The sequence below is a fragment of the Ambystoma mexicanum genome, chromosome 3q, assembly GCF_040938575.1.
Source record: "Ambystoma mexicanum isolate Mex_15411 chromosome 3q, UKY_AmexF1_1, whole genome shotgun sequence".
NCBI classification, from domain to species: domain Eukaryota; kingdom Metazoa; phylum Chordata; class Amphibia; order Caudata; family Ambystomatidae; genus Ambystoma; species Ambystoma mexicanum.
Window position 1 is genome coordinate 81,592,467 of NC_090926.1, and position 23,643 is coordinate 81,616,109.

Below are 23,643 nucleotides of genomic sequence, written 5' to 3' on the forward strand. Positions count from 1 at the left end.
TCTTCTGGCAGAGGTCCAGTCTCCATCACTGGACACCTCCCTGACACTGCCTCCCGAATGATAAATACCGCCTCAACACCTAACACACTGCGCCCCACTTCTGCGTCACTGTGAATGCCATAGGCGGATGGATGAACACGAGTTGGCTCAAGCTAAATGCCGTAAAGGCTACGGTGCTGCTGGTGGAGAGAGATCCTGATTTTTGGTCCATGCAACTGTGGCCCAGGCCTGCTGAGGCTTGGTGTGCCATGAGGAGTTTAGTGTGGAAACTTGCTTTTAGGCGAACGTGGGGTCATCCTCAGAGCCTCAGATCGATGCTGTTGCTGCCTCCTATTTTTTTTCACTGTCTCACCATTTGAATGAGGTACGGGAGGGAGGATAGCTCGGGGGCAACGTGCTCGCCTTGGAAGCAAGACGACACGGAGCAACACAGGTTCGATCCCCGGGTCCGCGCTTAGAAACCTCTGGGTATTAAACGCGTTATAAATAACCCATTACAATTACAATTACTCAGCTATTACATTTAAGGCCATTTGAGCCACAGTGATAGCAGTGATAGCAGTTGTTATCGCAACTCATCTGTGGTAGCCCACACCATTTGGGTATTCCCCAGTATGTGTTGGGGCTTCTCTGGTTGGCTACAGAATGTTGCAGACGGTCTGGGCTAGGTGTAGGTGAAAGGGGCTTAGCTCTGCTCATTTCACAGTCTCTACATTGGTAACCTTTCACCTTGTCACATTGGGTTTAAGGTCGTCTGCCTGGTATAGCACACCAAACCGGGACTAGGTCCTCCCTTTGTTGTTGTTGAACTGCATTGCTCCCTCCCTATCCAGACATTCAGGTCTGCAAATCTGTCACCAGTCTTGGACTGGCAGATAGGGCAACAGGCCCCTCGCCGAACCAAACATGCAAAATGCTGGTGTGGTGAAAGTGGGCCAATTTTTGGCCAGTGTGGGCCAGTTTGATTAGTTATTTCACTATGCAGCTAGTAGTTTTGACCAGTGTTGCTGAATATTCTTTAAAATGCACAATTTGCATCACATGTTATCAGCAAACTCCCCCTAGGGTACTATTCAAACCGTGTCACAAAAGGCATGAATAGCCGTTTGAAACTGTGGGCCCCTTTTTCATTGGTGCCCGAGACTGCCTGTCACGATGTCCCCGGCACCGCAAGAAGCCCTCTACAGCCAATGTGGTACTGTAGAAAAATATTCCTCTATTCCCAAGTGCAACACCACACACCTCTCTCTTTACCCACACATACAACAGCCAAGTAGGAAGTAAAAGGGAAAGTTGCATACACGACAAGGGAAAACCCAACAAGGAAGCATTCTGCAAGAAGCTGCGCTCGAGTGGTCTTAAGAACAAAAGACGTGTTACTTTGTTTCAAAGTGACATTCTTTAGTATTTTATAAGACACCACTACTAGTGTACAGTTTGCTGTGTTCATTTGATTTTAGAGTCTCTCTGAGTCTGCCCTGGCACCTCTTTACCCCTTTAGGCATATTGCCTGCTTCTAGTTGGTTTCAGAGTCTTTCCTGGTATTTCACAATTCATAATCCCTCGCCAGCGGAAGGCAATTCATACTCTAGGCATCTGTCATCTGTCTCAGTGCTCTGCTCAGGGTCTAGGCACGTTTACAACTTATCCACACCCCTTCTAAGCTTCAGGCATCTCTGTTTCTCCCAGCGCTTCCCTCAGGATCTAGGGACTTTCATAACTTATCCGCACCCCTTCTAAGCTTCAGGCATCTCTGTTTCTCCCAGCACTTCCCTAGGCACTTTCATAACTTATCAGCACCCTTTCTAAGCTTCAGGCATCTCTGTTTCTCCCAGCGCTTCCCTCAGGATCTAGGGACTTTCATAACTTATCCGCACCCCTTCTAAGCTTCAGACATCTCTGTTTCTCCCAGCACTTCCCTAGGCACTTTCATAACTTATCAGCACCCTTTCTAAGCTTCAGGCATCTCTGTTTCTTCCAGCACTTCCCTCAGGATCTAGGCACTTTCATAACTTATCCGCACCCCTTCTAAGCTTCAGGCATCTCTGTTTCTCCCAGCACTTCCCTAGGCACTTTCATAACTTATCAGCACCCTTTCTAAGCTTCAGGCATCTCTGTTTCTTCCAGCGCTTCCCTCAGGATCTAGGGACTTTCATAACTTATCCGCACCCCTTCTAAGCTTCAGGCATCTCTGTTTCTCCCAGCACTTCCCTAGGCACTTTCATAACTTATCAGCACCCTTTCTAAGCTTCAGGCATCTCTGTTTCTTCCAGCACTTCCCTCAGGATCTAGGCACTTTCATAACTTATCAGCACCCTTTTTATGCTCTGGGCATCTTCTGTTCTCCCAGCACCCCTCCCAGGTTGTTGGCATTCCACAGGTCTCCCAGAACCCATCTCAGGCTCCAGTCACATTCTAAAACGTATCACAGCCCCTCTCAAGCTTCAGCAGTCTTTCAGGGTTTTTGGTGCCCACTTCATGCTCTGCACACTTTCGAAAACCTTTCATTACCCCTCTAAGGCTCGTAGAGACTTGCCAGTGCTTCTCTGAGGCTATATTTGCACTTTCTAAAACGTCTCGAAGCACCCCAGGCTTTCTAGAGTACTTTCAGACTTCTCATTGCCCCTGTCGGGCCACAGGGACTTTCCGAAACGTTTCTGGAGATTCTACCAGAATCCCCCTCCACATGTGGCAGCCAGGTACTGAGAGCAAGGCGCCGTCACAATCCGCCTCTCACTACGGCAGCCCAATCCTTCCGCGGAATGCGCCAATGACCCCCTCCCATCTAGCAACCCTGCTCTCCCCTTATTGGTAGGGCTCATCCATCCACATTATCTTCCAAATTCCACTGTCATGGGAGGGACACTACTCCTTCTCCCATTATACTCGACGTTTCCTCTTGTGTCACGTGAACGGGGAAGTTTTTTTTCTCGGTTATTCACAATGTGTGTTTGGGGTGAAAGGGTTGCTGAAAAGCACGTTTTCAGGTCACTCACAGTTTGGTGGTCTGGGGTTATGGCCACTTGGTCCCTGTACAAGGATGCATATGGACTCATGGACGCACAGTTCACACGCATGTAGAAGGTGTGACCCACGCAACACACTGGTGAAGGTCAACGAACTGGAAAATGACCCCACTCACAAGTGATATTTGTCCTACGTGTACAGGGGCACAGACCGTGCAAACTCTGTAAAGAAACCCCTTAATAAGGCACTCTGACACCCTGAACTGCTGGAAAACGTGCTCCAGCCCCCACCCACACATGCTGCAATAGATTCCGCATGATTCCATGTGCATGTGCTTTCGCTTGCACATTGTAACATGCACCCTCACGTGCAGTAATGCATTCCGCATTAATCCAAAGGACCACGTGCTTTCTGTTGTGCACCAGGCTGCTAAACATGCACCCTCGCACACTGTCCAAAACGCTGTCCTTGTTATGGGTGTGGCAGATTTCTGAACGGAAATGCCACATGGGGTAGTTAACGTTACACTCTCTGGTATTTCTGTACATGCCATACATTATGAACAAGCACAAGGGTTGGCAGTAATAGATGCAGATTTCCAGAAATACCACATGCAATATTTCAGGCAATCCACGTGCATTATTTCTCCAATATTTATCAATCTATTTGTACTCTCATTTTGAGGCTGGACATGAATTCTACTCAGCAGAGATTCCTATCCCCATTCTACACTTTTTAAAATGCACAAAAGGGTAAATTTGGACTATTTTGCACATTACGTGGGAAAGGTGATGAAAAGATGAGAATCCCACTTTTTCACCCCCTTTGATTATCTCTGTCCAAAACATGTTTACTGTATTGAAGGGAAACGATTGTGCTATGCACCCAGTATTACTTGATAATGCAATGGGAATCGTCACATTTGGCGTTTCTGTGCTGCAGTTCCAGCGGGCCCATAATATATTTGGTAGTAAAAACAAGGCTTTATGTCAAAGTACCACAGCTTTTACCCTGGTTGCAATACTTATAACGAGAGCCTCCGCATATCTTCAAAGTAGCAATGCTTAACCATGTGCACAGATACCCCGGCGTGTACCCTAATGCATTCTACAACCCCCAAAAAACCTTTGCAACCATTGATGGTTGGCGTACTTTTCAAGTGGTGGGGTATACATGTTTTGCCTGAATTGACCCAGGCAAATGCAGCCGGCACCATTCATTAAATAGGTTCCCAAGGGATGGTGGGGGTACTCTGCCCTGGAGAATTGTTTCTTAATAATTGGTACTAATTGCACATTGCATAGCAAGAGTTTCAAACAAATGGGAGTGGAAAGCCATTCACTTGGCAATAGTTTTGGCAGAGGAACACATGACAAACTCCAAGAAATGACAGAACACCACTACTGCACAGTGGCATTTTACAACACATGTTCATAATGGCTGTACCCAAAGAAATATCTTGAGACCTGTCGTAACAATGTACGCCAGCATTGCCCTGAGAACATTTTCCAATGCTGGAGAGACACTCTTAGAGGCAAGTTATTTTCTCATGCTGCCACTACCCACAATATATGACAACATTGCCACTGTAAAACGCACCATCATGGGGCAAGTGGCCAACAGTATTTGGTGGCATTGCTTTGTAAAATGCTTATATGTTGTTAGTGCCCCTCAATATATGCCAGTATGGCTCTGTAAAACATGTTGCATTCTGCTACTGCCCAACAGTATATGCAACATTCCGCTGTGAAGCATATTTTCATGTTGCTGCCTGTTGCCAGAGTTTGTCTCAATGTCACTCTCACTAATCCTCCCAGTGGTAACATAACAGTTCTCCTCCTCTCCCCATACATACTCATCATAGACCGACACAAAAAACATACCCACTCATTTACATGCACTCATTTAAACTGTCTCATACGCTAATGCAAATACACACTTAGTTTCCGCTCAGAATGTTCTGATCCATGTTGGTATCCTCTCTCCATCTGGGATGGTGCTTCTTGGCAGCAGGCGGCTGCATGGAGATGTGAGGGCTCAGCAGTCCTTTATGCCCCCCTTATCCTCTCCATCTCATTGCCCCTGAATCAGGTCGGGTGGGGTCGTCATTCTGTTCTCTACCCCAGCTGAGCCAGGGAGAGAGGAGTTGGGGTGAAGATGTGTGTGTTCCACTGGACCCTGTTCTTCGATACCCATGGAAGACAAAGAATGCCATGATGTCACTGCCAGTTTGCCTCCATGATGCCATTTATTTGCAATAACCGAGCCCCGGCTTATGAACATCACATTGCAAGGTTACAGGTGGCTCCAGACTTTACAAATAATCTAAGTATTTGTAGATTATTTGCAAATGCATAGATTTTGCACTGGATTGCAATCAATCCATAATTTAAACAGAGTTCGTTTGATGGAAAACAGGGTCCAGAATAGCGGATGGCTGGGTGCCCAGCTAACCATAATACACCAGTGACAACTTTTAGGAAAACCAGGTCAAAAGTATCAATAGATATACCCAATGTGGTAATGAGCTGACACCACTAAACCCCTCATCAAGGCAGACATCCTATCTGTGTAAATTCAGGCCACAAATCGCAAACCGGTGTCACGGATGGCCTTAAGAACACACCAACTCTTGAAGGCGGTCGAAGGGTTTTTATTGAAAGTTAGGCAAAGGACTTCACTAAGGGGCATCCCTTTCTCCCTCTCCCATGGGTTTTTCCTTCCCTAGCCCAGACATCACTAAATCCCAAGGTGGTCAGTAGAGATTGGTAACCCCTACTATCTAACAGCTTCCTGGCTAGTTTTGATGGGCTAAAGGCAAACGTCTTATCTCGCTGTCTCCCTCTGGGGGTTTCTAGGTGGATCCTATCTAGAGTCCCATGAGAATACCAATGATCTCAACAACTGAAATAGGTGCCTTCAATTGCCCAATCTTCACTCGTCCTTCTCACTCACACCCTCATATTCCTCACCCTGTCCTTCTCTCCATTTGTTTCCCTATCCCCTACTGTCCTCTCTGCTTTCCTCCCACCATCTCTCCCCTCTCTTTCTCTTACCTGCTCCTCTGATGTTGTTTTCTCTCTTCTGTCTTACTTTCACCCTCTTCTGTATTCAGTATTTTCTCTCTGCCTACTACTCTCCACTACACATTCCTCTCACCATCCTTCACTCTATCATCCTCCCACTGCTCTCCACTACTCTCCTCTACCCTCTCCTCTCACTACCCTACGGTTTCCTCCCACAGCCACCCTCCTCTCACTCTCCAAGCCATCTTTCCCAACCACTCTTGCTCAAACTCCTACACTCGCCCCTAGTCTTACTCAACTTACATGCTCTCTTACATCCAAGTACCACTTTCTCTCACCAACCAATACCTCACCTTACACATGCTCTCTGAAATTCTCCTCCATGCTTCCCTGCACTGTCCCTCCTTCACCTGGTCTCTTGGTCCACCTTCTCCTCCCTTGACCTCACTGGACACCCACACTGCCATGTCATCTCTGGCCTCTTTTTTCCTTCCACTTGCCCATTGATTGGTCCTCCAGGTCATCTGGTCCCCTGTGCCAGTTGCCATCTTCTTTTCCCCCATGGGCCAGGTTACAGACATCAGAGCATATAAAACAGGCCTTAAGTGCTGCTCCCTTCTTCTTCTTCTTCTACGGTAGCCGCGGCTGTTAGACCCAGATCGGAGAGGACTGTCGCCATCAACGGCTCTGTCGACGGTTAGCCTACTGGCAGGCGGGCTGATTCCGTTTGCCAGAAAATGGTTGAAGCCATCGGCCAAACACAAGGCAAGTCATCCAAGGACCCGTCAGTGGCTCCACTGTCATAGATTCGGTTGTCGACACAAGCCTCGTCGATGACTTCATCCATCAGGGCTGTTGCCCCATTGACGACCATCCCGTCGACGAGTACCTCGTCGTCGACCTTGTCTGTTAAGTCTAGACTTTCGTCCATGGCTACAATCACACCAAGTGGCTCGTCAACGACTGTCACTGTTGCCACTATGACGGTTACCACACCTAGGGTATCCTTACCACCTCGACCCCCGTCAGCTGTTCCAACGGCAGACCCATAAAGTTTCCTTTTAGCACAATACCCTGTTGGATAAAATTTGGGAGGATGGCCTGTTGGCCATGAAGGCCCCTAATACCACTCCTGCTAAAAAAAATGTAACCGCTTAGAAAAGCAATACTGTGGCGCCGGACTTGGCCCGTAAGTGCCTCAGATTCGAACCCTTGCCAGACTCAGTGGTCTTGGCTGCCGCTACAAAGAGGTCCTCCAACCTGTCTTCCTCATCTGTGGTTGCACCGGACAAGAGGGTAAAAAGCTAGATGCAGAAGGGAAGCGCTTCATCACGACAACAACATCAACAATGAAGGCTGTCAACTCCCTCGCCAGTCTCTTGCGGTACGACAGCGAATTTTGGTATAAGTTGGGACCCATCCTCGACTTCCTCCCTGTTTATAAGAAAGCTGCGGCCCTAGCTCTGTTCCAAGAAAGAGAGGTGGCCCCCAACCACGAAATCACTGTCGCCCTCGTCATCGCGGATTCCGGCATTCCCCTAATGGGCAATGGCGTGGCTCTCCGCAGTCAGTGTTGGCTCAAAGCCACCCACTTCCGCACGCATGTGAAGACGAAAGTAGTCAATGTTCCGTTTGATGACAACAGCCTCTTTGGAAAGGCGGTTGAAGAGACTCTTCAGACCATAAAGACTGACACTGAGACAGCGCGTTCTTTAGACACTTTCCAGCAGAGGAGGCCATCATTTTGTTCTTATAAAGAGAGTCTCAAGGTCATCCAAAGGTTTTATCTACCCTTATCATCAGCCCTCCTGTTCATTCACCCAAGAGGCTTAAAGGGGACACTCCCAGACCTATCGAAGTGTCCGCCAGTATCGTCGGCATCCCCCAGCCAGGACGCAGATGCCAGAGCAGGCTTTAACTGGCCCTCCTGGAGCCCACTCCCCCACTACAGCACCCCAGTGGGAGACCGGTTATTGCAATGTGTCTATCAGTGGCAAAAGATCTCCACAGACAAATGGGTGCAGACAAATGGGTGCTCAATGTCCTTCAACAGGGGCACACTCTGTAATTCCAGGGCAAATTCCCTCCCATTCCGTGACAATAACTGCACGTGGCACAGCCGCTAAAGGAGGTTAAGTGAGATGGAACCAGTCCCTCAGCACCTCTGGGGATCCAGAGTGTACTCCAGATACTTTCTGCTAAGGAAGAAGTCAGGAGGGTGGAGATCCATTCTAGACTTGTGACGCCTCAACAAGTTCCTCAAATCCCAGAAGTTCAGGATGGTCATGCTGCAGCACATGCTCAACCAACTGGAGGAAGGAGATTTTGTGGCTAGCCTCGACTTGGAGGATGCTAACTTCCCCCTCCCTATTCATCAAAAACACCGGACGTTCTTGCGTTTTGTCATTCAGGGGCAGCATTACCATTTCAAGGCACTACTATTCAACCTAAATTCTGACCTGAAGGTGTTCACCAAATCCTTGCCCCAGTGGTAGCGCATCTGCGCCACACAGGAATCCATGTGTATCCTTACATGGACAATTGGCTAATCCGATCCCGCTCTCACATGCTGGCAATCCAGCACACCGCAGAGACCATATAGACCCTGTCTTCTGTGGGGTTCTCGATAAACTGTCAGAAGTCCTGCATAGTGCTGTCTCAGAACGCACTATTCAACACGCTCTTATGTCTAGCGACTCCTTCGGAGGGGAGGGTGAAGGCCATCCTGGTAAAGGCCCAATGGCTATCAACCGCCTCCGTTGCAACAGTCCGGTCCATCAAGCCCCTGCTGAGGATGATGTCCTCCTGCATCCATCTGGTTTCCTTTTGTAGACTGCAGATGAGACCCCTTCAAGGGATTCTGGATGCCAAATGGCAGCAAGTCACTGCCACATGAACAGACAATATCGCCCTCACCAGGCATTCCGTCAGGTCCTGCAACGGTCAGTTCACCTGCATCTCTCGTAGGGCCCTCCCTTTCAGATCCCAGTGTATCAGGCGCCAGTCACAACGGACACCTGTCCTTGGCCCCCCACAACCTATGTGGGGGGCCCACATAGGACATTCTCAGCCAGAGGACTCTGGCTCACGTAACAAAAGGAGTTGCACATCACTGTCCTGGTACTGAAGGAAGACTTCCGGGTGCTCAAGTCTTTTCAACCTCAGCTCCAGGGGAAGGTGGTGCGAGTCTTCAAGGACAACACCACCACCATGTTTTACATCAGGAAGCATGGCGGGATATGTTCCCCTGCCCTTTCCCTGGCGGCACAGAATCTGTATTGGGCCATTGGTCAACGCATGTTTCTTGTCCCATTTCACCTGGCAGGCATCCAGAATTCCATTGAAGACTCTCTCAGCAGGGAGCTGCGGTCCTGCCACGAATGAGAGCTTAAGCAGGCACAAGTGTCTCATCTTTAATGAGTGTGATCTCCCTCAAACCAACCTCTTTGTGACAGCTACCAATGGCAAGTGTCAAAGGTTTGCCAGTGGGCATCTTCAGCCGAGCAGTCTCGGATGTGCCTTTTCGTTTTTTTGGGAGGCCCTCTTACTGTATGCTTTGCCACCAATTCCCTATTGCTATGAGTGATAAACACACTCAGACGTTGCCACTGCAAGATGATGCTCATTGCACCGGAGTGGTCCAGGCAGATTTGGTACTCACACCTCCACCATCTGTTGGTGGTTCCAGGCATCAAACTGCCTACACTTCCACACCTCCTCTGCAGAGATGGGGGGTCAATCCTACATCACGACCCAGCATCTGAGCCACACGGTATGGCTACTGCAGGCCTAGAATTTAGAAGCTACTCTCTGCCTTTAGAATGCAAGAAATCTCTAGCCAAGGCCAGGGCCCCTCTATGCTTGCTTGTTACAAACACAAGTGGAAGTGCTTTACGGTATGGTGACGACTACTGTAGATTTCTCTATTGCACATAACAGCTCTGCAGCTTCTCCCGTACCTGCTCTTGCTGGCCAAGGCTGGCCTTGCCCATGCATCTATCAAGGTCCATTTGGCTGCCATATGCTGGTACACCCGGGATCCAGGCAAGCTCTACATGTAGTTGCACAGGCTTGTTAAGAAGTTCCTCAAAGGCCTCTTCATAACATTTCCAATGGTGTTAGCTCCTGCCTCAGCTTGGAAGCTGGACTTGGTACTGTCTAAACTGATGGGGACTCTGTTTGAAGTTTCTGTTATGGATGACAGCCTTCCTGGTGGCGATCACCTCGGCCAGCCGGGTCGGGGAACTTCAGGCTCTCTTGTGAAAACCTCCATATTTGTCATTCTACTCAGCTAAGCTAGTTCTGCAAACACATCCTTCCTATATGCCAAAGGTACTGTCAGTGTTTCATCTAAACAAGACTTTGGTTCTGCCAGTTCTCTTCACCCTCTGAAAGGTCATTGTACTCGCCGGATGTTGCGTGTCCCCTGAAGTTCTATGTTGCACGCACAATGGACTTTTGAATGACATCTCAACTGTTCACCAGCTTTGGACCCGTGGGACATGGGAAGGCCCTGTCTAAGGTGTCCATCTCCAGGTGGCTCTCCCCGGCTGCATCAAGCATTTCCATCGTCTGGCCAACAGACCTCTTCCAGACCGGGCGACAGCTCATTTCACCAGAACCATCAAAGTGACTACAGTGTTTCTCTCCGATGTTCCCCTCTTCGACATCTGCAGGGCTGCTATGTGGAGGTCGACACACACCATCACAAGCTTCTACTGTGTCGACAGGGATTCCATGGAGGAGTCCCAGGTCGCCCAAGCAGTGCTGCGCAACCAGTTTGCTTGAGTTGAGTCTGTTTCAGTGGTAAGTATATTGCTTCTGTGAGCCTTGCCACCTCCCGTGGCTGTGTATATTTACTGCTGTGTAATCAAATTCATGAGCATGTGAATCCATGCAAGACCCCATGCTGCAGAAGGAACAAGTTACTGACCTGTAACTCTTGTTCTCCAGCATGGGCCTTGCATGGATTCACATGCTCATGAATACCAATTCTCCCTCCTTCCACTCTCTAGCCCTTCTTGGTTCATACTACCACTTTACGTGTGCGACCAAATCTGAAGATGGCCACCAGGGCAAGAATTTAGCAGGACAAGTTTGACCCGAAGTGACAATGATAGGTTATAGAAGTGGCGAGCAGTTTTTCAGCTTAAAGCTAAACTGCTTTAATTTTACTGAGGATTCCCAGCCTGATGACGGGGAATATTCATGAACATGTGCATCCATGCAAGACCCATTCTGGAGTGCAAGAGTTACAGGTAAGTAACCTGTTCCTTGCAACTTCCTTACAAACATGTTTTGCCTTGCACTTGTGTTGAGGCCCGTTTCCTTCACATAATTCATGTTTGCCCTTGCAAACCAATGCCTCTTTTAGGATAGTTTATCTTTCATTGGCCTACACCCCCCAAATCCCATAGCAGATCTCACTTGTATCTTACAGTTGAAGGTTTGTAAAGACACTTGTAACCTCCCTGCTGCTGAACACTGGCCCTTTGAGGAGACGTTCTATCTCCTTTGCCTGCTTCCTGTGTGCAATGAAATTAGTACAGGGATGAGTAGTGACTAAAGTGCATAATACGCCTCACACTATTATTAAACCAGCAGTGATCCCTGACAGGTATATATCTTTGGCCTCTTTTGGTAATGTTGGCAAAGGGCAGGTTATAGTCTTCAGAAGGGGTGTGAGCTGGCACAAACGCAACACAAACAACAGTATTATGCTGGTACCAACAAAAAACATTGAACAACCAAAAAATGTACATAAATGCTCACAACTAATACAACCACTACTGATCCGACCCTGTTAGGGAAAACACTAAGAAATCAGACTTTACATAAAGGTACACTCTGAGTTTGTAGACGTGGGTCCTCAGGCATAGGTTTCATCTACAAAATGTCAAGTTCATGAAGATGTCTTTAAAAGAAAAGGTAAGGCGACACCTCCGCTCATTGGCCGACGACGGCTACAAGCTAGCCAATTGGGCACCGGGAGGTGTGAGCTGGCCTTCCAGAACGAAGGCCAGCAGGAACTAAGGCTGTCTTCTGTCTTAGCCTGTTCCAGCTGACCTGTGTGCCCATTGCCGTTTTAAAAGTTTATCTTGCCTGTTTACACCTGCCATCTGAAACTCGCATTTTGCCTGTGTGCCCATTGCCGTTGTGAAAGTTTATCTTGCCTGTTTACACCTGCCATCTGAAACTCGCATTTCGCCTGTGTTCCCATTGCCGTTTTGAAAGTTTATCTTGCCTATTTACACCTGCCATCTGAAACTCGCATTTTGCCTGTGTGCCCATTGCTGTTCTGAGGGTGTATCTCGCCTGTGTGCATAGTGCCATCTAAGCTATATCTTGCCTACTTGCTCCTTGCAATTTGATAACTACATCTCGCCTGCTAGCACATTAACCTGCCTGTGGTATGCTCTACGATGACTCTCTACGGGTATTACCATGCCGCCATTTAACGAGATCCCGTACCCTGACACACCCAACTCCTACACACACACACACCCCACCAACCCATACTTCAATGAACCCACCCTTTGGCTCAAACACTTCGCAACTAAACTACTCCTAACCAACTTTGCACACCTCCTCTTAGGAATGCTAGACTCAGATCTAGACTGCCTCGCTCTCCCGGTGTCAAACGTCAACACACTAACACACCTTTTGCCTCGACTCAGACAGCACCTAAACCTTCCTCGCCTACACCACCTAAAGACTTTAAAGGCGCTCTCATCAATGCTAGATCCATCACTGCTCATGCCCTCGATATATCTGACCTCATTACTACCCACAACCTCGATTTCATCGCTATCACAGAAACATGGCTGCAGGCTGCTTCTGGCCCGCTCTTGTCCCTCGCTATTCCGGATGGATACTCTATCCTCAGAAAGGACTGCCTATCCAACCTGTCCAAAGGTGGCAGCGTTGGCTTCATACATAGGGATAACATCAACATGAGACTGATCCCCAACATGCATTGCAGCTCAGCTGAATCACTATCAGTGCAACTTTCACTCTCATCTACCAATACAGCGTCACTACACCTCATCTATAGACCACCCGGTCCTCTCTTCTCCTTCGCAGAAGATATCACATCTATCCTTTCCAACAATACCAAACCTAATTCACAAGTTTTGCTACTAGGAGACCTGAAACTTGGACTGTCTAACCCTAAGGACCTCATGGCCACCGAAGTTGCAAGTATTGTGTCAAACCTAGGTTTTCAACAACGTAACCTTGAACCTTCACATAACAAAGGCAGAACGCTTGACTGGATCATAGACCTGAACTGCAATACTACAATAAGGTCCAACTCAGCCTGTGCTTGGTCCGACCACCACATTATTATCTTCCAACTACCAGCCACCATTCCTAGCATCAAACCTACAATAGCCCCATCTATTCCCACAAGGAATAAAAAGGATATCACTAGGGACAAGCTACTCCCGCTTATCCTACCCATCCTGAACAACTGTGCCACAACCTGCAATAACCCAACGGTCTTGGTGGACACCTTCAACCGAACACCGCTCAAAGCCATTGACACCATAGCTCCGCTCAAACTTAGGAAAGCTAGACAACAAGCTCAGCTGAACTCGTAGTTCACTCCACAATTCAGAGCTCTGCGCATAGAAAAACGCAAGGCGAAATCACTTTGGAATAGTCTCCCTTGTGCCTCCAACAAGGACAAACTCCTCTTTGCATCCCTTAACTACAAAGAAGCGATCATACAGGCAAAAAAAGAAACTTACAACATGCGTATCTCGCAAGCTGAATCTAACACGAAGGAGCTATTCAAAATTCTCAAAGAATTAGAATCCCCTTCACCCATACCAGATACCTGCAACAAAGACAGCTCCTGGTGTAATAGCATCCAAAAAGCTCTAATTTCCAAAATAACCATCCTACAAGCCACAATTAATGCCAAACAAAACTCCCTCCTATCTAAACCTCTGGCACCTAAAAACACCACCACCTTCACCCAGCCTCCATTTGACTTCTTTCCTCTCACTATCCCTGAGGTTGAAAAAAATTATCAGAAGCCTTAAACCCACCAATTGCCAAGGGGACTCGTGCCCGGCACCTATCATTAAGGAATCTGCCCACGATCTTGCTCCCTTCATCACTACCTTCATCAATTCCTCATTTCACTCTGGAATTGTTCCCAACAACCTGAAGGACGCCTGGGTCATCCCTCTGCTGAAAAAGCCCACACTTGATCCGTCCATACCTACTAATTTCAGACCGATTACCACGGTCCCCTTCCTCTTAAAAATTCTAGATAGAGCGGCCTACCTTCAGATACAGAAGTATCTGGAGACCAACAACTTACTTGGCACAAGACAATCAGGCTTCAGACCCAAGCATGGGACAGGAACAGTCTTATTAGATCTGAAAACCCAAATAGAGGACTTAAAAGATAATGGTAAACTAGCCCTACTACTGCTCCTGGTCCTCTCCGCAGCATTCGATTTGGTCAATCACCAAATCCTATGCCAACACCTGAAAACGGCTGCCCACTTCTCGGAAAATGCCACCAAATGGATCAGATCCTTCTTGGACAATAGACTCATGAGAGTATTATCCTATTGCATCTGCGGACCCGTCCCCAGTCCCTTGTGACATTCCTCAAGGGTCTTGCGTATCTCCCACGCTCTACAATGTCTTCACCAAACCATTGTTCGATGTGCTTGACTATCTGGGTGTTACCTACACCAACTACGTGGATGACACCCAGATTCTCATCCCCATCACTGGTGACTACATTGCAGACGCCAAACCACTGAACGACGTATACCAAGTCATCCAAGCTTGGATGGCACATCACAAGCTTTGTCTCAATGATGACAAGACAGAGCTCCTCATCCTTGGCACCCAACAAAGACTCAGCAAACTTGACCCATCCTTCAGCACCTTCAACATTGATGGCAACACCATCAAAGTGGCTAAAGAGACCAAAACTCTAGGCATCCACCTTGATTCCAGACTGTCCCTAACTCGACAAAGGAATGCAGTAGCCGCTGCCTCTGCTTACACCTGTAAGCTAATTACAGCTTGACGCCCGTTCCTCTCCACCCAGAACTGCATTACTCTTGCCAGGACATTGGTTATGTCTAAACTTGACTACTGTAATGCACTTTACTTAGGTACTAACCAACGCAACCTCAACAAGCTGCAGATCACCCAAAACAATGCTATCAGAGCAGCCCTCAACATTCCTAGATCGGTGCACATTTCTGACACCAGGACGAGTTTACACTGGCTCTATGTTGCCCAAAGAATCTCGCTTAAATCACTGACTCTTACCCATAAATGTGTCAACAACCAGGCCCCTACATACTTAACTTTCTGCTTCTCACAGTACATTCCTGCACGGACCTTAAGATCTGCCCGAGCACAATCGCTCACTATTCCTAAATACAACTTGCAGACTGCCGGAGGTGTCATTTTCCCAGTCCTCGCTTCTAAACTATGGAACTCTGTGCCATTATCCATCGGATCTCTCCCATCCGCCACACTTTTCAAATACAAAGCCAAGCTCTGGCTATCCTCTACCCCTCTCCTTCTACCAGCCTAAGCCACTTGCTCCATGACAACTGCACGACTGCACTTTTATGTTTGATTTCTCATAATGTTTTGTCTGTAACTGCATATCTGCCACGGTTGTACCTTGGCATCTGATTTGCACCTGTGAATTCAATCCTTTGCTTGTAACTGTATCATTGCCACTCTGTACCTGTGCCTCAAGATATGCGCCTGGTTGCCCTCGGGCCTAGCGCGCTATACAAATAAATAAAATACATATACAAATAAATAAAATACAAATACAAGGAAGGGGCCTTAAAAGTCACTGGGGTCCTTTATGGAGGATTAAGGGGCAGGGATTCTTCAAATATCTTACATACCTCGTCTTTGGGGCTGAAAAGTGTTGAGCAAGACTTTTCTGTGTCAAACTGGGTGTCTGGGCAATTTGGCACAGAGCCAGGGTCAAGTTGAGAAGCGACTGGTTCAAACGATGCAGTGCAGTAAGTCCGTGACGACAGATTGCGGGTCAGTGACACTGAAGATGGCAGACACTGTCAGGTCGGTAGCGCTTGCAGACTCAGTGCCTTCGGGTGCAGAGAAGTGGAGGCTGGAATTGGCATCGAGCATGCTCAGTTGGGCAACAAAACGTTGGAATACTGTAGCAATGATGTCTTGGAGCTTGAAGAAACTGGTTGGCAGACAGGTGGGGTCAAGTTGGGGATGATGGAAGACTCTCAGTTGTGTGGACGGCAGAGCTTCAGCATCAAGAAAAATGTAGAAATGTGAAGGTGCTTGAGCATCAAGGTCAAAGATCACTCTTCCTTTACAGCAGCTTGGACATCATTTAAGGTGACCAAATTGGTATTTAGGCAGGCAGAGACAGGGATCCCTTCTTTGGTTCTGTGGTTGCTCAGAGGCCCAGTCCAGGGGAAAAGTGAGTCATTTCTTCTGCCCATTCCAACCAGGGAGGTTTGTAAAGAGCATTTGCAGAGTTCTGTCACCTCCAGTCTGCAGGGTCATGGTCACAAGTATCTCAGTTGAAGTAGGCCTTATCCAGCCATCCCGCCACCCCAAACATGCCCTTGGAAGGTACCCAGTCAATTTATCTAAAACATTACAGAGTGGTTATTTCACCACGGACTATAACACCGAAAACATTAAATAAATATATAAAGGGTAGTGTGGTAAGGGGTTAATATGGGTCGTAATGGGGTTGGAGTGGCGTTACAAGGGTGAAAAACCAGGTGGCTTGGAGGGGGACCCCCCCAAATAAAAAATAAAAAACATTATTTTGACCGTGATGAAAATTTACCACTCTGTAATGTCCGTCGGTAAGATCACATATAACCCCTTGGAATGGTTAGGGAGAAGAGCTTTCCATACTGGCCCATTTCCTTGCATGCTCATTTGTTCGAGACCCATTTCTTATTTCTTTAACACATTTCACTGCAAATGTAGATGGGTTTGGGTTTTGGTATTTATTAGGGTTGGGGGAATGTGACGGGAGCTATAATGGGGGAGCTGCGGGCAGTCTCCCCCTGCATTTAGTTGTGGCAAAATGTGTTAAAAGAAAAAAAAGAACAAATGGGCCTCGAGCAAATTGCTGCGAAGAAACATTGTGGAGCCAATCTTTCCTCTTACTTGCAGCTGTTAGTCTTTACCTCTAAAGCAGATGACTTTAAAATAGATGGTATCCCTAACAGAGTTCCAGGTGAACACTTCTAGTCCATAAGTCCAAAGGTGAATAAACTAAGGGGAGGGCTCCCTCTACCACCCTTTATATTGGAAAAATGCTACAGTGCATTCATACACAGCAATACAATAGTCCAAGACAGGCTTTTGTAACAAGTGTTATTTGCCTTCTGCTGTCATAATCAGAGTGCTTAGTCTGCATAAATCAGCTAGGGGTAAAAGTTTGGGGAGCCCCCCGTGGAATTCAAGATGGCGGAGCCCCTCTCTGACCTAAACCTCCCCTCTGGCCAACTCTAACTCCACCCTTTCCTCTGTCTGCCTGCTTCAAATGTACTGCAGTAATCAGCACCCTCATGTGAAAGGGTAATTTCCATGCAAGGACTGTCTTTGAAGCACTCGATCCCAGGGGATCTTCCCAGGGAGAGTTCCTGTGCCCTGGTGTAAGGTATTGTCCTTCATATGGGGGCTCAAAGGAGAAGCCTGGAAGATCAGGTCCTACGTGGTTCTTGTGGGCACACCCAAGCCACACAGCTAATCCACAAAGCCCTGTCCTGAATGAGTTACTTCATCAAGCTGACAATCATGACATCCAATGCTTGTGGTGGTATAAATGTGAAATCTCACTAGATGTTCTCATAACCAGACATGGCTTACAGTTGGATATTAACGTGCCACCAAGCTGCTGGGGTACAACATTGTAAGAATCTGACCGAGAGGTGAAGATGTTTTAAAACTTTACCTCGGGCTGTTGGAAATGTGTGTTCACGCAACCTTTTCTAGGAATGCACATGTCATCTGTGAACCTGCCCTGCTCTAACTGCAGGCTGCCACTGGGGATGATTTGTAGCAGACTGTCCCAGCAAAGCTACATGGTTAAGCTGATTAACAGACCTCCCTTTCAGAAACCGAATTTCCTGCATCATGTTAGTTTTTAAATTTAAAAAAGTTCAAGTTTTTCACTTTCACAGATGGAATTTTGTCACACTATGAGAATCTACGGAGACCATGATTGTTCTAGGTGTGGGCCTGTAGATTGCACCCAATGCTTCCCTGACCTGAATCTGTCAAAGCATTGGTTCACCTGGGACAGTCTTTCCAGCACTTTTGGCCTTCTTCCGTGCTGATTCATTGATTCATCTGGTATTGACCCTGCCAATGATCTCCCAAAAATGTTGTAGTTGTACCCTCTGAAGTTGTATGTTCTAAAGGGGCCACAAGGCACCACTGAGACACTCCGAAAAAATCACATGCAATTGTTTAGTCTCACACCCCGTGCTAGGAACCTAGTTCCTTCTTTGGGGGAAAAAATAAGTTCCAAGGTTGCTTAGCAGCGAAAAGGAAAATCATTTTAAGGGTTATGGGGATGCATTTTGGGCCTTGAACTTGAATGTATACTTTACAGATAAAGAAAGAATAATCCCAAGAGCCTTGATTCTTAGACTCTGTCTCTGATATCATTAAAATATTTCTGTCTGCTAGCTGGTGTGGTGCGTTCATTTTGCTAATGTTTTAGCTCTCTTTTTGTGTCTTGTTTAGGTAAATATTGGCGATCTGTTCAAAGGTTTGCTTCCAAGACTGGATACTCTTTTTTCGATGCCCAAAAGCATGACATGGAAGAGGTGGAGACGGTTACTGCACTCGCCTCGCTGTCGGTGGGGGTAAATCATAGGGGCGTAATTGAAAAGAGGTAATTAAAGCATATGTCTATCACGCTGCATTCCTAGGCACTGTCTGTAATCATAGGCACCTGGACTGCGGAAGTGAAACGCAATATGGCTGCATCCTTGTACTTTACCATGTTACGTGGTGTTTTCTCCCACATGGAATGGATGATGTACATTATTGAGATCATTATAATTGTGGTGATTCAGGTGAAGTTCTATTTGCTTCCTGATAGGCAAAGACACCTTGGCTCCTCAGCGAGCTGGTAATTCGATCACCGCCTATATCAACACTCATCAGCTGAGGTGTAAAGACCCATACAGCTTGGTCCCTGCCACACATCGAGACGCTTTCCCTCTGGGCCTCAAGCTTCCTCCCAAAAGTAGATGTTCACACATTGGTTCTTTTTGCACCAGTTTTCTACACAGTCTTTCTCTAAGGTTGAACACTTCCAGAAGACCACATTATTGTGCAGGCTGGTGTAATCCTCAAATCTGCCTTAGATAGAGTACCATTTTGTTGCCCCGTATCCCTTACACTGGGCCCAGAGTTGATGTTTTATGGGCTACATTTTGTCCTGAAAATGCACCCTGTGGCTGGAACCCAAGGCTGTTGGCTCAAGCTGTCATCTTGTAGAAGGGCCATGTTATGCTCACCCTCAGGGTGATTTGAAGAGACGGATTTTATAATCTGCAATATGTTTCACATACTAGTCTGACTTCCTGATCTCGAGCAGGAACACTTATGACGACCCGAAAAATAGACGTTCTGGGCTTCATTACAAATTTGCAGGACTGGAAATAAGGGTGGCGGTAAGCTCACCGGCACCCTTGTTTCTGGACCAGCAAACTACGGGTTTGCCTGCCGGAGCCACTGTGTCCGACAGGTCTGACCCTGCCAGGCACAGCGGTCAGGTGCCGGTGCTTCCGTGTTCCCACTCCCATACAGCCCTATAAGACTATGGGTATGGGGAATAAAAAAATTACCGGCACCTGTCAGGTGCGGGTAAGTTTTTACGGGTTCAGCAGCAATCTGCCGGTAGCATGGAAAGAGGCCCTCTGTGTTCTCAAGACAGTAAACACATGATTTACTAGAAGGAATCTTGTGTAGATATTACAAGAACATCAGAATCATTCATCCAATGCAGTAACACTATTGTAACTGCCTTCACATGTAATGGGGACATTAATATGCCTCCCCTCTCCCTTTTAAAAAGTACATACAATTTATCAAACACAGGGATGGATGGGGACTCTTGTGATTGTCTTACATTTAGTTCTATGTGAGGTTTGAGGGTGGACCGGTTTGTTAAAAAATGACAATGTATGTACTGTGTATTCAGAAGCTTACTCATCTGTTATTCTGCTTTTAGCAGACCCCAAACATTCTTCCCCTTGCACATGAATTCATTCACCTTGACATCTATAAACTAGTACCATATCAGGAACCCTTTTATCTCGATCATTCATATTGTTGGGTTGTCCTTGATGTGATGGTTTACTTAAAATGTGTAGGAAGATTTTTAAAGGAAAATGCGTTTACTTTTAAGTGTTGGGGAATGTTAACATGTCTACGACCAAATGTTTTATATCATCCTCCCTCCCCCAGAATCAAATGTTTCTGTGATTTAAAACACTGACAGTAACATGCTCCAACCTTTTTCTGCAGCAAAACTCAGGATGAGCCAATGGAAGAAGAGGAGCCCATGAGCTTATGATCAGTGATATATTGGATTATCCATCTCATCATTGGCAGGAAGCCAGCCTGAATGGTTACATGCAAACTGGGATTGCTGCTTTCAAGAAATGTCTTGATCTGTGACCATTCACTGTCCTCTGAATTTGCTCGCATTCTGGGGCTCACGTTGAACTGCGGGTGAGCTGTGAAAGACTCAGCACTCTAGGACTGTGACTAAAAGGAGCTGCTGGCAGAAAACTCAGTTTTATATTAATCTGTACATAGGACATGTAAATATTGGAATCTGATCCACAGCACACCAGCTTGGAGTCCAAGTGGCATCTCACGGCATAAGACCTAAAGACTTTGTACTGGCTACACACTTCAAACTTCATGCCCTTCTATGGTATACTACGTGACCAAAAGGTTTCTGTGGGCTGGCCTCAAATTCTGGGAGGCATTCGGATACAGGATATCTTAAGACATAGGACCCAGAGGATGCTTTAGACTCTCACTAAACCCTAGACAGCATAGACACCTATCCCAGTCTATTCTTAATTCTGTTTTGACTTCTAACTCGTGGGACCAAAGAACAAAAGTTCATCCCTACAACTTTTCTGTTCTCGTCAATATTCTGGCTTGAATACCATGCAACAATCCCTAAGACTTGCAGTTTAACGCTGGTGGGTACAGTGAAGGTGCATACCAGCCATGCTCTTACACTGGAGCCTGCCAGCAGACAATCCATTCACTTGTACAGGTTTGTTGACTTTGCAGTTTGTAAATCAGGAGATACTGTGAGATTGTGGGGCTCATATTGAACAGGGGAGGGGACTGTTTTTGTGTAGGGAACGCACAATGTCAGTACTTTCACTAACCTAGATCCGCAAACATTGAGCATATTTGCAGGGGTCACTTCCAAAACCCAATTTGTTGACTTGAAACCTGCTTAGTTATTGAACTGACTTTCAGTGATGTATGTTTGTTTTGTTCCATGCTGGTGCTGGGGTGGAAGAGATTACTGATATAATGATTTATGGAATCCCGGGGTTGCATTTAGGGGTGTAGGGAAATATAACAAAGTTACATTTTTAGTGACCAAAATATCTCAAAAACATGGAGAAGAACTATACCCTTGAGCCCTTTTCTCTTTTGAACCTTAACCACTAGTCCAGCCTTTCAGATCCATCTCGCCTGTACTCTATTTGCACTGTGTGCTGATTTTTACATGAATCACTCTGTGCACATTACAAATTAAATTATGTATGCAAAACATGGCAACCCATGCCGTTCTCAAAGAGGACATTATGAAGTTGTCTCCTGGTCTCCATTTGTGACACGACTACCAAGTCATGACTTCTCCATCTCCTCTGATGTGATCACTTTGTCCGATAGAGACATCGCTTCCAAAGCGCCCTCTGTCCAGACACGGTCTGTATTTTCCTCGGTCTGTGCACCTCTCCGACAACTGAGAACGTCAAGGCTTAAGAAGACAACTTGTCCATCAATAGTTCAGTATTTTCATGGAATCGGTTGCGTTTTCCAACCTCCTGTGCTCATTTCCTCTTCTTTCCTTTCAAAAGACTGCTACTTAATAATCCAAAGAAAAAAGTGCTCTTTGCTATGGACAGAAAAGCAGCATCGACAAAGTGTTCTTACTCATGACCTGTAAAATCACTGCGCTTTGTATGCCCATCATTGCCAGCATAAAGATCACCAATCATGCCCTTCCAGGATACTGCAAGATGAAAAAGAACACAGGACCTTCACTGTACTATAGACAAGACCAAATTCCGCAGGAAGAGGTAACTCTCACTAAGACTTGTACCATGTAAATAAAATTGGACTCCTTTCTTTTTTTTGTATTGTCCCAAATACACCCAACCATCTAACCAAGAGTTTCACTAGGCAACCTTTTCAGAGCCTCTTCCAATCCAATGCAACTACCCAACACTTCTTCTATGCAATGCAATGAGTTCTCCACGTACACCATCAATAAGGCACTGTGTAAAAAAACATCATTGGTGTAATGTATGCGTTTTGAAACCTTGCTTTTTCTCAGGTTGTGCCTTTCTTTTTGTTTGGCGGACACACACAACCTGGGTAATTGGGGTTAGAACCGATAAGCAGAGAATGAAATGGCTCTGAACCCAAATTCTTCCACCTCTTTGGATTTGATGGGAAAAAGGCAAGTCTTTTTTTATTGTGGAATATGCTAAAGACTTTAAGGACAAATGCAAAGAAGGAATGTCCAGGGAAACAATATTCTATGCAACATACAACTGTATATGCAAGCGCCTCATTGAAAAGCTTTGGAAATCTACAAATTGACCACTGCCTTGGACAAATGTTTGCCTAACCTGTGGCCTCAAGGTTTATCTAGAAGAAAATATATACATAAATATATATTTTTTGTAAAAATGTTAATTTGAATAATAAATGTTTATTTGCCCTCAATTGAACTATTAGAGGACCCAACACAAGACTAATATTTTTGACTACTGTGTACTTCCAACATTGTTGTTCATAAGCAATATTGTGGCCATCATTCAGTTACTATTGCATATATGTCTTTATTGCTACATGTCAAGCTGCCTACTGAATAGTTGTCACTTTGCTTTGTAACTCCAGATTCAATATTTGCATCCTTTCTTGATAGCATTATTTACTACATGAATATGCATAAGCAAACACTTTCTAGAAGCAGGCTGTCACCCATAGATCGGCTCATCAAGTAAAAGTCTGAATTTAACATGAGCGCATATCTTCACTTGCCAGTCATAGTTTCCAAATATGCTCTGGAACATGTCATATTAAAGCTGCATTTTGAGGGGTGTATCGTAACTTGCCACAATTACAGCAAGCTTTCTGGGCTTGCGTGACATTCCTGTATGGACAAATGCCCCGTTCAGTTCAGAAGTCAAAAGTAAGGCTAGCTATTGATTTGTCTTTCCTGGCCTTCACTGAATACCCAAAACTGTCCATGTGATCTATAGGAGCATGTCCCCGTGACTCCACCTGTATCTAATAGAGGCCATGAAAGAGAGCCACGGGTATCCCTCACATCTATTACTGTGCCACTTTCTTGGCGCCA

General features: G+C 46.3%; 1 protein-coding gene across 7 annotated transcripts in view; it reads left to right on the forward strand.

Moving 5' to 3' along the window:
* HDAC7 (histone deacetylase 7) overlaps positions 1-23,032 on the forward strand; it is a 1,864,336-nt gene extending 1,841,304 nt beyond the window's left edge. For all 7 annotated transcript variants that reach the window (XM_069653189.1, XM_069653190.1, XM_069653188.1 and 4 more), the window contains 2 exons: positions 18,747-18,897; positions 20,541-23,032. In XM_069653189.1, the coding sequence (XP_069509290.1) occupies positions 18,747-18,897; positions 20,541-20,589 (200 nt within the window). In that variant the 3' untranslated portion in view covers positions 20,590-23,032. The remainder of the gene's footprint in view (positions 1-18,746; positions 18,898-20,540) is intronic.
* The last annotated feature ends 611 nt before the right edge of the window (positions 23,033-23,643 follow it).